Below are 15,973 nucleotides of genomic sequence, written 5' to 3' on the forward strand. Positions count from 1 at the left end.
AAAGCAGTACTCCCTTCTAGTAGTAGGCGTAAGAATTGAAAAAAAATCAAGCAAGCAAGCAAGAGGGCAGTAGTACTCCCTTCAAGTGGCATGGGAGTAGAATGAAGGAGGGGGAGGTGTGTGAATAAGGAAGAAAGGAAAGAATAAGCAAGAAAAGAAAGAATAAGGAAGAAAAAACACAAGCAGGCAAGAAAGCAGTATACACTCCCTTCTAGTAGTAGCAGCAGGAGTAGGGAGGAGTGTAAGGGAGTAAGAGGAGGAGGAGGAGGAGGAGTAAGAATAAAGAAGAAGGAAGAAGAGAAAGAAAAATGAAGAAAGGCGGCGCTTGGGAGCCACCTCTCGAGCGGCGCTCAGTCACTCCTCCAGCGAGAAGGTAAACAAGATGGTGGACACCAGGGCCTGTCAAAAGCCTTCGACGCGGGTTCGTGCCTCTTTTCCGCCTGTTCCATGCGTTGATTCGTGCCTGAATGCACGCCCGCGTGTCTGTTGGATGTCTGTGCGGGCTGTGGCGTGTGTCTGTAACGGTTAGATAAGTATTCAAGGGGATTTTGGGGAGTTTTCTGAGGGAGCGTAATGGCTTGGCTGGTGGGACGAAGGTTGAAACCTTCGCATTTTTAATGTCTCGTTTTAATATTTCGGGTGGTTCCGGCCTCCGTTGCCGGCGTCGGGGGGATTTGATGCGATTCCCTGGGAGTTTTTCACCGATTCCTGGGAATACTTGTTAAATTGGACGATTGGGAATGGGTGGGAATGCATTTGGAATGGGAGATTTGGTCGTATCTAAGGTCACTGCACGTAGATATAGGATTATATTAGTTGAATTTACCTCGAGGAGGCTTTATAAATAGCTTAATTTACCTCGAGAAGGCTTTATAAACACCTTATTTTACCTCTTGAGAGCCTTTTCTAAACAGTTTATTCCTATTATGACCTCTGGGAGGCTTTGCTTATTCGTTGATTTTACCTCATGACTATGACAAATTTAGACTGTTGGTTTGTACCTCGATGAGGCTGAGTTTAATCGTTGAATTTACCTCGAGCAGTTTTTATAAATAGCCTTATTTTGCCTCGAGGAGGCTTTGATTAGTCTTTGATTTTACCTCTGAATTAAGATTTGGTGTTGATTTTACCTCAATGAGGCTTTGATTAATTTGCAAATTTTACCTCGAAACGCAGGTTAATTGTTTATTTTACCTCTGTGAGGCTTTGGTTAATTGTTTATTTTAACTCTTGTGGGGCTGATTAGTTGTTGATTTTGCCTTGTGGCTGAGATTAATCTTTGATTTTACCTCAATGAGGCTAAGATCAGTCATTGCTTTGACCTCCGTGAGGCTTTGATTTGTCGTTGATTTTACACCTGTGAGGCTAAGGATAATCGATTTCACCTCGATGAAGCTTTGATTAGCCTAGTCGTTTATTTTACCTCAACGAGGCTTTTAATAATAGTTGATTTTACCTCTGTGAGGCTTCGATAACCCCAGATTAAACTTACCCTAGTCTAGTTATCCTGTTAGGCTAAGCTAGGGCATCCCTGTGTAAGCCTAAACGGAGGCCTAGGCACCAGGCCTAATCTAGACCCAAATCTTCCCACTCAGCTCGGACAAATCACAAATTGGTTAAAATCTGTAAGAAACGACGCCTTATTATTATCAGTTACTCTATAGCCCAGGCCTATATGGTTAAAATCCGTAAGATTTGACGAGAGAGTTGCGACGGCATCTTAGAACGGCACTTAACGTAAGTCGGCCGTCCGGGCGCCATTTAGCTCAGCGAGTCCGTCCTTGCTCTACAGTAACCGACCCTAGAGCGATTAGTCTTGCCTAGAGGGTGTTAGGTTATCGGGACCCTACTTGGATAGCAAAGGTCTCGAGATCGCCCTTTTGTATTCTCTGTCGCTGATTGTTGAAATAGCCGCAGAGTTTTTGTAATATGAAAGAATGGAAAAAAATCATAACGTATGATTTAAACGTAAAAAACCTGGGCAAAATTATTTATAATTCATGATTTTTATCAGACAGAAATTTAGTCCTACAGTTCACATGCCTGTTTTTATTTTAGTGCATTAGGTTCTCGAATACCACCCCTTTCGAAGTAATTGATCGTCATTAGCCTGTAAAAGTTAATTTTCATAGGTCTTCCTGTTGGGCCACATTTGACCCACTTAGCAAGCCTTACTTATTTGTCAGTTGATGTTTATAGTTTTCCAAAATAACAGGTTACTCATTTTTTTAACATATTAATATACCTGTATACATACTGGTAGCATTTTCATGAATGTATATTCTGAAGGATAGGTTAGGTTGTAGGCTAAGCATATTCTATACCAGTACAAAGTTTGTAAAGCACTATAAAGTATGTATGTATTATACTTTATCCCTTTCTGAATGCTTTGCAATTCTTTCCAATGTACGGAGAAGTTTTGACAGCATTAGCAAAGATTTTTATATTATAATAATTTTACGTTAATAAAAGAAAAAGAATGGTCGAGTTATTGCTGGTGTAGTTGGCATTTCAACGATTAAATTTAATAAGAGTATTTTTCAGATATTCGTGTTTTATTTGTGCATTTATAGGGCATAAAATGCAAGGGCAACGATGTATGCTAAGTGTATTACAGTATATTCTTTTGTATACACATATTCATGTATTATATTCTAATAATGATACCTTTCAGCCTGCTATAGTGGATTTTGAAATTGAAAATATCTGTGCTGTCACGTTTGCAGCTGGGAGGGTAGTCTTCAAAGAAACTGTATTATATTTTACTTATATATTCGTATCACATTTATCTAAATAAGTTTGAGGCATTTATTTGTTCAGTGAAAACTAACGCAGTAGATACTTTATTGTATGTGCTAGAATACTGTATCATACCCATTAGCTCCAGTGCAGTATTGTATCCTGGGATTTGCACACTCTTTCCCCCCAGTAGAATAACAAGCGAGAGTTCCGCTTCGATTGCATAGAGAGAAACAGAGAAGAAAAAGTCACAATTCCATTAGGAAGACGTCTCGCCCTACGTCCCGTCCTTTGATACGGAGATAATCCCGTGAAGTCCATATCTATTCAGAAAGGGACTTAGCATTGGAGATGGATGATTCAGCATTTAAGGGAAGCCTGCATCTGTCATGTGATTATTGATGCCTCCTGGCGTGGATTCTCTTATGCCAGTCGCGTTTGCGGACTTTCAGAAGTGGCAAGGAATTCAAGAGCTTGGCGTTTCGTTCTCAGTGTTATTTTTAAATATTGGCCGTAGGTTTGGTTTGTTTTTTGGGTAGGTTTTGGAGGCAAGGAGAAATCGAAGTCGAGGCTTTTGAAAACTTTAGAACCCAGTGTTTTGAGGAATGATTGTTGCAGAAATATTTTCATAAATGAGAAATTGGTTCAGATATATCTTGAGGAAGAATTTCGAGGTATCTGACATCTAAGTAACTGAGGGTTTTCACTTCCAGTTTCATGTCAGATGGAATTTATGTTTTCAACAAGTGTTCATTGTTCCACACGTATATTTATTTGCCTTTTCTTGAAATTTTTGGCAAATATGAAAAGAGAAATGCAAATGTTACAATTGAAGAAAGTGATAGTTCAAAGATTATTACCCATTTGGTTAAAAAATGAATGCCTGAATTTTTAAAGCTAATTATCTGGGAATGTCTTTCTTAAACATAAACTATGTAGGCCATTTTATTTAAAACTTTGATAATGTTGCTGATAATAGTTAAATAATGCTTGATGCTGTTATGGCAGTAGCCTAGTTGCGATGAAAACTCTACCAGCATACCCCACAACCAGTGCTGTTAGTTATCAGTGCATAATTAAAATTGCTTTTACAGAAATTTTAGTAACGCAGTAAAAAAAACCTTTTGCACATGAGAAAGAAATCGTTTCGTATACGTTTTTCTTTAGAATCGATTTTATTTGCATGTGTATGTTACTAAACGTTTCGTGTACTGTATGTGTGTGTTGCCAGTCGGGTAATATGCAGCACCAATAAAAGATTTTTTTCTGGAAGGTAGCTTTTAGCAAAACCTGACTTCAGGGTTGCATTAAGAGATACATATAAAGTTGTATCTTTCACGTTACGTGACTTACGATGACGTAAAGGTGACCAGCATCAATAATTCATGAAAGGAACACAGCACTTTCCAATATAAAGACTTGTAAGTCATCATTCTATCTTCCTGAGATGTTAGGTCAATCTGTGTGCAGTTTAGTAGGCGTGCTAAATTTGTCCGTGATAGAATAATGATGCAAACGTATTCTTGAGAGTGAAATATTTTTCTTTTCAAACCAGTACAAATTTGATGCAAGCAATGCACAGATGTAGATTGCTTTCACTTGTTTTTTTGAAGCTTTGCAAATCGGATTGCAAATAGTACGCAGTTGCACGAAGATCATAATATGATTTCCCTTCCCGTAGGGGGATGTCTAGTGTCGTCAGTGCACCTCATGCAGTGCACTGTAGGAATTACTTGGGGTTCTTTGCAGCGTCCCTTTGGCCCCTAGCTACAACCCCTTTAATTTCTTTTACTGTACCTCCATTCATATTTTCTTTACGTCATCTTACTTTCCTTGATCCTCTCGTGACAGTTGTTTCATAATGCAACTGCAAGGTTTTCTTCCTGTTACACTTGATAAACCATTTTATGTACTCTCAGTTGTCGTTTCAGCGCTGAATGGCCTCGCTGGTCCCAGCGCTTGGCCTTTGGCCTAAATCTTCTATTCTATTCATATGATTTCCCCATCTGGGGACAAATATACTGTTCATGAATCTTGAAGTCATAAGCTTTAATCATTCCGCTATCGCTGTTAAAAGGATTCAGGAGTGTAGTCGTCGATCTGGGAGCAATCCTCGAGGTGTCGGTCAAATAGAGGACCTGGCAGCTGTTCATTCTGACCTGCGTTAGTCGATGGCACTCTGTGACGCAGGTCGGGAGTTACATCACTCGACATAATCTCGAAACACGAGCAAAGCCAGAGGAGGATTAGAATACACGGTCATGGAGTATTTTGCCTTTCGGCGTATGCAGTAATAGGGTTAATTTGACACTTGTAAGGCTTCCCTAGCCCCTGGTGGAAAGTAACAAGGTGGTGGAGTGTGTGGTTGCTGAATGGAGGTTAGTATTTTATCAGAGGAATTAGGAAAGCGAGTGCCCTGTAGCTGGTCTTCGGTCAGTTTTAATCAAAGAAATTTGACAGTTTTGAGCAGTGGTTTGTGTAGTGTGATGTGCTTTTTGGAGATGAGGTTTGAATCGTTGATTTTGATTTCATGAGCAGATTGAAGGTGAATAGATTGCAATGTTTTGCAAGTAGGAAAGCGTCAAACACATTTATTATTATTATTATTCAGGAGGTGAACCCTTTTCATACGGAACAGGCCTGCAGGGCCCATTGACTTGAAATTCAGGCTTCCAAAGACTTTGGTGTTCGTTTGAAAGAAATTGCAGAAGATAATAGGAAATACCGAAAGCAAAATTGAATGAATTAGTGTGTCATATTTTAGTCATTTTATTGTTTTATAGTGCAGCTGTGAGGTTTTCCTCTTGTTACACCTTTAAAACCTTTTAACTCTCAGTTTCCCTTTCAGCGCTGAGTGACCTCATTGGTCCCAGTGCTTGGCCTTTGGCCTAAATTTTATGTTGCGTTCCAGTGTGCGAAAAGTGCTCTTTGTAGGTGCTTAAAATTCTTGATTTTCTGAGCCACAGAAATCAGTGTGATAGTCTTCTCGCTTGGTTATAATTGGCTTGCTCTGCGCATTCTGCCGCTGCTCCTCAGTTTTGGTCCCCAAAACGTGAAATTCAAGGCTTATGCAACATCGGGATCATGTTAAGATTAGCGAACTTACTCACAGCAGCGTTCGCTATTCTTCACAAAAAGATTATTGGGTTCGTTATTCTTTACATGGGAATAATTGGGTTCGCTGTTCTAAACATGAACACTTCGGTACCAGACATTTGACCCCCCAGGGGCTAGTACTAAACACGGCGAAACGGCGTAGATGAATCACTGTTTTGCCGTATTTAGTACTAGCTCTCATGTGGAATTGGAGTTCGAGCCTGAAAGGGCTGGCCATTCTTTACTTAGGGAGCATTGAGTTCGCTGTTCTTGACATGGAGATGTTGGGTCCGCTAATCTTGACATAATCCCACAATTGTATATTCTGAACAGAAAGATACAGTTTTTGGTTGATACAAATTGCTTGACTGATACATTGAAATGTGTGCTGTTGTATTTCAGCGTAGATTCCAGTTTATGTTTGAAGTGATGTCTGTGCGTCTATATGTTTACAGCCTCAGATTGTTGTTTGCATTGTGAGAAATGAATGTTTACGTGGTCGTTGATATTGCAATGCTGCATGATTGATATCTAAATTGTATTACAGAAATGCCTAATTTTCATAATGTATAGCTAAGGCTTTATATCTTTATATAGTCATGTGGTTTTGTTTTCATGCCAATGCTCGTTCAGCTTTGATTTTGTAGAGTGTCAAAGCCCGCCCTTCACGGGAGACTATATATGTGTGAATATCTATAGAACAAGTGTTTTGGATTTCTAGATAACAAGGGTAACTTTTGTCCTAGCATGTAGGACAAAATATAGAGGAAACAAGTGAACGTAGATGAAAAAAGAGTGATACACACAAGCCCTAGACTGTCGGTGATTCACGCAGAATACTGCGATAGATTTTTAGAGCTTCGCATTTCAGTTGCACATGTGGCTTTCCGCTTACCAGCGTTTTGATAAGCTTTATGATGGTGCTTTTTTACTTTTGTCACTTGTACCAGGCACATAAACACGTTAAAATCTTGAGGATGTGCATTTGATAAAGATTCCAGTGCTTAGCATGGTCTCGTAAATACAAATGTCAGGTGCAGTGTGCGTAAAATGAAACTTTTGTTCCTCCCAGATTGTATGTCATGAGATTTGATTTTGTGATTTCATTGATTCATTGAGATGTTATAGTAACTTTTCCATACTGAGGTTATTGACTTATTTTTCACTTTTTGACTTTGTAGAGTTAAAACGTAGGTTCCCAAACTGTTGGAGGTGACCTTCTTAACTGAAACTGGCGTAGATACTCTCTTTTAATTTGATATCCTGATTAACCCTCACTCGTAAACTAGTGCATGTAACTTGTTGATTGATGTTTTTCCTCATTTTGATTCTTTTTTACAGTTCTGAGTGGTCCAATTTTGAAATACAGGTTCAATGCATATCCCAAAAATGCCAGCACATGCGGTATGTTGAATGGCTACAACGCAGGTTCCTTAGTTTAGCGGGGAAAGGACAAATAAACTCTAGCCCCTTGTCGGCCACTTTGCCGCCGACAAGACGTGTAGCGGAAGTGATAATCTTTTAGGAGAGAAGACTTTTAGAGTACCTCTGTTCAGTCGAGAAATCACGAACGCAGCTTATGTTAGCGGGCACGATTATATCACCCCATTTCTGTTTCTCTCTTGATTTCGTTTGGCATGGTAGACTTTGATTTGTGTAAATTTTGTACGTACAATATAGAGTTTTTGTCTTTCTTTAAATTTTTGACTTTTAATGCATGGCCTTGTTTATTTATCCTTTCCCAGATGTTTATTTTATTTTGCCTTAGTTCATTTTTATTTCTTTAACTTAGGTTAATTTGAGGTTGAAGTAAGTGAATGCTAGTTATATCTCAAATTAGAATTATCATTGAATACATATATCCTAGTGCTTAGTTTTATTTAAGCTTAAGGGACGAATAGCGTATAGATACCTAGTGTTAGTTACAGGAAACATTCTAAGCGACTTTGATTATGAAAGATTAACTGTAGGATGTTAATAACAAAGTACTGTATTACAGATTTGAGTTAAAGTATGCTTTCTCTCAATGTAACTGTAGTCTACTGCTGTATTCATTTTGATCAGATCTTTTCCTTTTTGTAACTGTAAAGCATTATTCATTTTGATGATTGAAGTGAAGGTAACCAAATCTTAATTTGGCTTAAATTGAGTCAGTTGTTCAAGATCATGTTAGAGCATTTGATGAATTAAATTGTATTCTTTGAACTACGTAAAGGATTTTAATGATAATTTTAGAGCATTTGATGAATTAAGTTATATTCTTTGAACTATGTAAAGGATTTTAATGTAAGATTTTGAAAAATGATTTTATTTGCTAAAGTAGCACTAGGCATTTTTAACAGCATAATATTCTATATTGATAATAGATTACTAATTTTTTTCATAGATTTAAGTTAATAATAACAATTTTAAGAATATGAATTAAGTTGAGCTTTTTTTTTTCATTTCATAAAACACAATATTCATTTTTTTTAAATTTTATTTTGCATAAGATCTTCCTTTTTTGTAACATTTAATTTTTTCAATTTCATTTTGTAAACAGTACACACAAACTTGTCTTGATTTCTTGCTGTGCTTTCCACGTCTCTTTGAAGCTAAATTGTCTGTTCGTCTTTATTAATCCTTTTTTCTTTTATGCTTCGTTTTGGAAAACAAGTAAATTCTCCATCACCTTCATCTGTTTGTAAGCCATATCGGTTGGTCTTTTATACATCCCCAATTATGTGCCCACAGGGAAGTAGTGCTGTCAGTCACCTCACGTGGTGCACTGTAGACATTACCTGAGGTTCTTTCCAGCGTTCCTTAGGCCCACAGCGCAACCCCTTTCATTCCTTTTATACTGTACATCCGTTCATATTCTTTCTTCCATCTTACTTTCCACCGTCTCCTAACAGTTGGCCCAGATTTTATATTCCAGTTCCAATTCCAATTCCAAGTTTTGTGAAATGAGTTAGTTCGTATTTATTTCTTGTTAAATTCTGTTAGCTGTTACTTTCTTCTTTTCGCTCCGTCAGACGAATTAGCATTTAAGTTACCCTGCTCTATTGCTGTACATGTGCAGTACCTGAATTCTTTAGTATATCACTTACAGAATCACTTACTAATTCCATAAATCCAACTTAATGCAAACATGGCAATATCTCAGAAAGTTTTTCGCAAGAGCACGAAACACATCACACCTGTATATACAAAATTCTGACGAACAGCAACATTTTTACGGTTCGCATTCGTTGTTCTTTGTCATTGAGGGTGCTTGTTTTTCGTGTTTTTGACTCAGCTTGGTGGGGATGTTTGTGATTGTAAATACTGTAGTCCAGTTTTGGGAGTAGCTTAGAGTGTAAATATCAGTCTATAATCTAGTTAGCTTGGCTGATGTACGTTTTACTAAAGACTTTTTACTTTTCATACGTGGGTCTCTTCTTAGTGGTTTACAATTGTCTTCTAGCGTGTGGACGTGCGTATTACACTTGTAAAAACATTTGATACCAAGATGAACTTTGTGTTATAGAATACTTTACAGTATTCTAACATAACTAGTACGTCTTGAATGTTGGGAAATTATGCATTGCAGTACATCAAACATCTGCTTTTATCCCAAGTAAGATATGTAGCAGTGTTTTAACTAAAGGTAAAGGAATGCACATCTAGCTCTTCAATATGACATCTGAAATAATCGAGAACATGCACATTTTTCTGTAACATTTTCCTCCATTTCAGCAACTTAATATCTTTCAAGAAACGGGTATATGTAAATCCGTCCCTCCCGCTAATTTGTATTTACTTCAGGACCTTAGATTGACCATTTAATTCTTTGCGGAATGCAACCTAATTACAATATCTTTCGTTTTGTGAGGAACAGTATATCCTTCCCCCTTCAGATACTCTGGCTGAAATCATCTAATTTTCAAGATCAAATACTTTTAGAGAACTTTAGATCATCTTTCTATTTTCACGAGGCACGAAATTACTCGTTAGCAGTTCAGCATCTTGTGGGCCCTCTCGGTTCAGTGATTTAGGTTGCGTAACCTTAACCCCATACATGAGTGACTTGTTTAAAAGTTGCAGTGACAGCACCCTGCCTTTCATACTTAAATAACTAACTAGACTTGTGACTTTTACTTGGATAGATAACTAGACTTGTGACACTCTAAACAATATCTACATATTTATATGTTTCTATAAGTGGAATTGTTCAGCAATGGGATAGCAGTGGCTATACATATATTCCATTTTTGTTTTGTTCATTGCAACAAAGAATACTCACATTGCAACCTGTTAACTTGCTGATATTGACAGATGTTATATTATGTATGTATATACAAGGACACTTCAATTTTACCAAATATTAACATATTATTTTAACATTCAAATTCTCTGGTAACTTGTACCTTCCAATTATGACCTAGGACTAGTAGACTAGTATTGACCATTATGTCTGCACAAAGAAAGGTATTTAAGGGCATCATATTCAACTATTAGTGGTGGAGAGAACGACTGTAATCTTCAGCTATCTACAGTCGACTCCTGGTATTCGTGGGGAGCGTGTACCTCAACCCCCTGCAGTATAGTTGACACCCCTTTAAAAGCGTTTATAACTGCCTATTTTGACAGTTCAAACACCAAAAACTCCTCAGAATGCTTATACCTGAGTATTTTAATAGTTTTATCACAAAAAGTGCATTTAGTCATGAAAATAACATGAAAATGTAGTAATTTGCGAATATTTCTCTGTGAAAAATACCGCCAGTAGGCGAATTTTCCGCGAATAATGTGTACATATGTGTCTTAGAGAAATCCATGAATCTGGAACCACAAATAGGTGGGGTCCACTGTATGTTAGAGTTTGTGGCTGTTAGTTGAAGGGTGTTGTGCCGAAGAAACTGCGGATTATCACTCAAAATATCCTTTGCTATCAAGTTTACTTAATAAAGAGATGAGGTGATGTTTATCACCCATTGTGGATTTAGGGTCGCTGGCCACCATAATTTTTACCGGTGTCTTGCGCAGCCAACGTCTTGAGCACTTTCAGAGTATTATAATTACTCGGGAAGCAGTCTTAATGGTTTTTGTATGGTGATATCAGTGCAGTTTTGAGAAATTCCCTTTCGAAATTGGGTAGGCACATTGATACTTTCAATATTGAAAAGATTTGCTATTTGTGTTGATCTAAAATGTTCAAAATTTTTGGACAAATGGAACAACTTGACTGCAGAATCTTGCAGGAAGGAAAGTAGTTCATTTTAATGTTATTCATAATAAATTTTATGTTTTTTTTCACTTCAGGTTTATGTTACATCAATATAAAATGAATTAGCTAAAGATTTGTAATTGTGGTCACAATTTTTCAGTGCCCTGACCTAGAAGAAAAAGGATTTTGTTTAGCAAATGCTCAATATTTATTGTAAATATTTTCTTCAAACCCTGTCATTTATTTGTACATATAAACTAGTCATATTAAGAATGATTATTTTTCCTAATTATAATTGGACCTTCATGAAGACAGATTAAGCTCAATAAAACTGACTTTATGACATTTGCATGATTGATTTGCATACATCCTTGCCCTGGGTTGTGAATAGAGAGGTTTTAGGTGATAGATCTAACTGCATTCCTTTGGAACTGACCTCTAAAACATAGAATAGCTGCATATTCACACTAACATCGCATGTCGTTGTATTGGCAAGCTTTCGGGCTTGGCTTTCCAGCATTTAATCCAAAGTTCCATGCCCCCGCAGCAAAATACCTTTCGAGGGATAAGGTCTTCCAAATTTCGACATGTGTTCGGCAAAGGGTCCAGGAAGGAGAACTGCTACGAGAATGTGCTCATCACGCAGAAGGCTCACGACACGGCCGCCTGCGCCGCCAACCCCAAGTTTGTCGCGATTGTCGTCGAGGTGGCTGGAGGGGGAGCGTTCATTGTTTTGCCCTTGGACAAGGTTCGTACCTGCCCGTATGTTTCTGATTTGTTTTCGAGGTATTTTCATTTTTCTTTGGAAGTTTGCTGAGGTACTCAGTGGCCTCTTTTGCGGACACCACCCTACTTACAAGCTTACAAGCGTTTAGTTAACTGGTTCCCTGTACTCCTCATGCCTTTATAATTGTTTCTTGCATATTTAAGTACAGCATGAGATAAAGTTAATACAATATGTTTTTCATACTAAAACAATTTGGTTATTACGCATGTTCTAGGTTACAGTGCTGTATTTTATAGAAGAAATATGGTGAACGGCAGAATAATCAAAATTTGAACTAACAGGTGGCAAAGGGAGTTTACTCTTTTCAATATCTTAAAGAGTGTTTGAATAAATTAAATGTTAGGTAAATATTTTATAGCTGGTGTCTGTACAAGCACGCTCACATATAACAGATTTGGTGTTTGTAAATTAAATGTTCGTAAATAGGCTGGTGTGATTTTAAGAATGGGTCGATTAATACAGCAGTCTCTCATGGGTGCAATGTGGGCATTACTTAAGGATCTTTGTAGTGCAACCCATTTCATTCCTTTTACTGCACCTCTGTTCATATTATCTTTCTTCCCTCTTGTTCCCCACCCTCCCCTAACAATTATTCCATAGTGCAACTGCGAGGTTTTCCTCCTGTTACGCCTTTGTAACCTTTTACCCTCAATTTTCCTTTCAGCACTGAATGACCTCATAGGTCCCAGCTTTTGGCCTGTGGCCTAAATTCTATATTGTATTCTATTCTAACGCTGTTATTAATAATGGTGAATTGGTAGGATGTACACATATATAATAGTTTGGTAAAGTCGTCGTGATTTTGAGAAAGGTCAGTCGTCACAGCACTCTCACACTTGGCCCTTTCAATGCCGACAGACGGGCCGCATAGACGTGGGCACCCCGAAGGTCACGGGGCATGCAGGACCGGTGCTGGACATAAAATGGTGCCCGTTCAACGATAATCTCATAGCTTCGGCTTCAGACGACTGTACAATCAAGTTGTGGCACATACCGGACGGAGGCTTGAAGTCGAGTATAACGGAACCTTTGGTCGACCTGCAGGGGCACCAACGGAGAGTATCCATTATAGAGTGGCATCCGACGGCTGAGAATGTGCTGTTCTCCGCGGGTTACGATTACCAGGTAACGCAGGGGTGGCATTACGAACTTATGACGTATTCAGACATTGCTTTATTCTGCTGTTGATGGGGAGACTATGTAAAATCATTTAGACTTTATAGTTTTACAAAATGGTAAGAGGCAGTTGTAGAATGTTTTGTGAAGGCCAGTAAATGATTATCCTTTTACATTGAGCATCTTGACGGCCAGTGAATGATGGGATATTGATCTGCATCTTGAGTAGGTCTAGTTAAATATGTACAAAGCTTAAAGCTTGCCTTCTGAAATGGCAGCCAGTATAATTTGTCCCAAGGAGTAGGAAAAGTTATAAAGGCTTTTTACAATTGCAGGAAATCATAATCGAGTCCTATGTCATTGTAATCTTTGTACTGCACAGCTATTTTATTTGTTAACTTTGCCGGGAGGCGTTGATGGTCAGTTGTATGTACGAAATGTTAATAAGATCTTTGAATCATTTGTAACTTAGACCCCCAGGTATTGTGGTGACAAGTTTATTACAATGAAGCGTCATCTTTTGAGCATAAGCAACTTGAAGAAGACAGTTGCGAGATTTTGCCACGAACACGAGAAAAGTACAGTAATTAATAATATATAATTAGATGTACAGTAATTACTTACATGGCCAGATCAGATGTGTTTTGAATTATGGCCAGATCAGATGTGTTTTAAATCAGATCTCTTTGAAAAGGAAGTCTGCTTCAATCTCTCATCACCTCTTTCCAGATCTTGATTTGGAACACTAGGCGAGGTGCCCTTATGCAGACAATTGACGTGCACACCGATGTGATCTACAGCTTATCGCTGAACCGCGACGGGTCCAGAATAGCCACCACATCGCGAGACAAGAGGCTGAGGGTCATAGACCCGCTGGCTGGAAAAGTATTACAGGTAAAGGAGGCGTGAACTGTAAGAAACTGTTTCAGTAAGAACACTTTGCTTGTAGGCTAGCAGGGTTCGGAAGAAGACTTTGGTCCCGTGTGAGAGCCCCCTCTCACGGTTTGTATGCATTGCTTGAGGTTCTGTGCAGCGTCCCTTCTGCCCCCTAGCTGCAACACCTTTCATTCCTTTTACTCAACTTCCTTTCATATTCTCTTTCTTCCATCTTACTTTCCACCCTCTCCTAACAATTGTTTCATAGTTACACCTTTCAAACCATTTTACTCTCTGTTTCCCTTTCAGCGCTGAATGACCTCATAGGTCCCAACGCTTGGCCTTTGGCCTAAATTTTATGCTCCTTTCCATTCCTGAGTGAGGTTGAAAATGGAAGAACGTAACTTAGAGAAGTCTGACGGCTCTTTGAGAAGAGTCTAAAGGAAGCATATGGAAAATACAAAGCACACTGTAACCTGTAACCTCTGCACAGGGAAGGGGTTGTAAAAACTGTAACTTACTTTTAGCAGTGACGGTGCTCACATAAGGTAGACGAATTTTATCGGTGCTTTTATAATAGCTGGACATTTTAACTGGGCAAGGACAAAATTTCCCCAGTAAGTTCACACTTTCATCCCACCTGACTTGACGAGATAAACCTTGGAAGTTCGTTGTTCACAGTTACCTTTGTTTTATGTACCTCTAGTTATTGTTGTCTTTTCTCGCAGGAGGAGATTTGTCACGAAGGCTCCAAAGCCTGTAAGGTTGTGTATTGTGGCGACACAGGGCGGGTGTTCACTGTAGGGTTCAGCCGCTTCAGCGACCGACAATATGCAGTTTGGGATGAAAAGAATCTGAACACGCCACTCAGACAAGAAAATATTGACTCGTCGTCTGGCATCCTCACTCCGTACTATGACCACGACACGAAGATTGTCTTTGTCGCTGGAAAAGTATGCTGGCCTAAGTGTTTGTTTAGGTTTTTGATAAGTCATTCTCTCTATATTTTTCATTTTGAGTGCTTTTGTGCCTGCTAAATGTCTGCGAGTGTCTTGTACATCTCAATCAGTTGAAATTGTTTTTCAGGGCGACGGTAACATAAGGTACTACGAGATAACGGACAGTCCTCCGTACTGTCATTTTTTAAACCAGTACATATCAGGAGAACCTCAAGTAAGTATAACCTTTTCCTTGTGATACAACTTCTGCTTTGTTGATATCCACTCTGAAATATTCAACAAATTCAGATAATGCAACACTGATCGCTTTAATATAACATTAGACTTTGTTTCTCTACAACAGAGCCCTCAAATTTATGTCTGTGTTCTCCCTTTTTTCCAGAGAGGTTTAGGGCTAATGCCTAAGAGAGGTTGTAAAGTCTCACAGTGTGAGATATTCCGCTTTTATAAGCTCTATGCGACCAAATCCATATGTGAACCCATATCGATGATTGTTCCAAGAAAGGTGAGTTGTCCTCTCTCTCTCTCTCTCATTATTACAAAAGTTGTGAAATTGTCTACAGTGAATTGTTGTGTGCAGTCAATTTTATGTAACAGAGCGATTTGACCGAATTTTAAAACCCGTAATTTTGTTTTCAGAGCGATCAGTTCCAACCAGATCTGTACCCTGACACGGCATCTCCCACGCCTGCGTTAACGGCAGAGGAATGGTTTGCAGGCACCAACAAAGGACCTGTTTTGATGTCGATGAAGACAGGTGAGATTTGTGTCTATGTAAAGGCAGAATTATATTTTGATTACCCACTGAAACCCCATAGCTGCAACCCCATTTATTCCTGTTACCATACCTCTGTTCATATTCATCCTGTGGCCTAAATTTTATGTTCCTTTCCATTCCATTACAAGAATGTAGGATGTAGTTGGTAAGGTCTTGTGAATGGAGGAAGTGCTGTGACGAAAAGACCTGAATTTCATCAAACAATTTGTTTTCAGGGATGACCATAAAGACACATCGGCCGCTTCCACTACGACCAACAGAGCTGTCGTCGGACAAGAATGCGGATAAGAAGTACGCCTTCCTGTCGATGGAAACAAGGGCTGATTACCGACCAATGGAAGTATGTTTCCATGATCCATTATTGTCCTTTTTGTTCTGGTAAATAAGTCGCTCGAGTACTTTACTGAAATGAATATATTTTACATGCATATTTC

General features: G+C 38.6%; 1 protein-coding gene across 18 annotated transcripts in view; it reads left to right on the plus strand.

The window, feature by feature from the left end:
• Positions 1-15,973, plus strand: part of LOC136852887 (coronin-1A-like) — a 76,518-nt gene that overhangs the window by 31,739 nt on the left and 28,806 nt on the right. For 9 of the 18 annotated variants that reach the window (XM_067127804.1, XM_067127815.1, XM_067127807.1 and 6 more), the window contains exons 1-9: positions 271-421; positions 11,571-11,771; positions 12,669-12,935; positions 13,656-13,820; positions 14,531-14,755; positions 14,889-14,975; positions 15,144-15,266; positions 15,401-15,518; positions 15,755-15,879. In XM_067127804.1, coding sequence (XP_066983905.1) covers positions 383-421; positions 11,571-11,771; positions 12,669-12,935; positions 13,656-13,820; positions 14,531-14,755; positions 14,889-14,975; positions 15,144-15,266; positions 15,401-15,518; positions 15,755-15,879 — 1,350 coding nt within the window. In that variant the 5' untranslated portion in view covers positions 271-382. The other 9 variants (XM_067127802.1, XM_067127806.1, XM_067127812.1 and 6 more) reach the window with 7 other exon arrangements.

This window comes from Macrobrachium rosenbergii, chromosome 26 (genome assembly GCF_040412425.1).
Source record: "Macrobrachium rosenbergii isolate ZJJX-2024 chromosome 26, ASM4041242v1, whole genome shotgun sequence".
NCBI lineage: Eukaryota > Metazoa > Arthropoda > Malacostraca > Decapoda > Palaemonidae > Macrobrachium > Macrobrachium rosenbergii.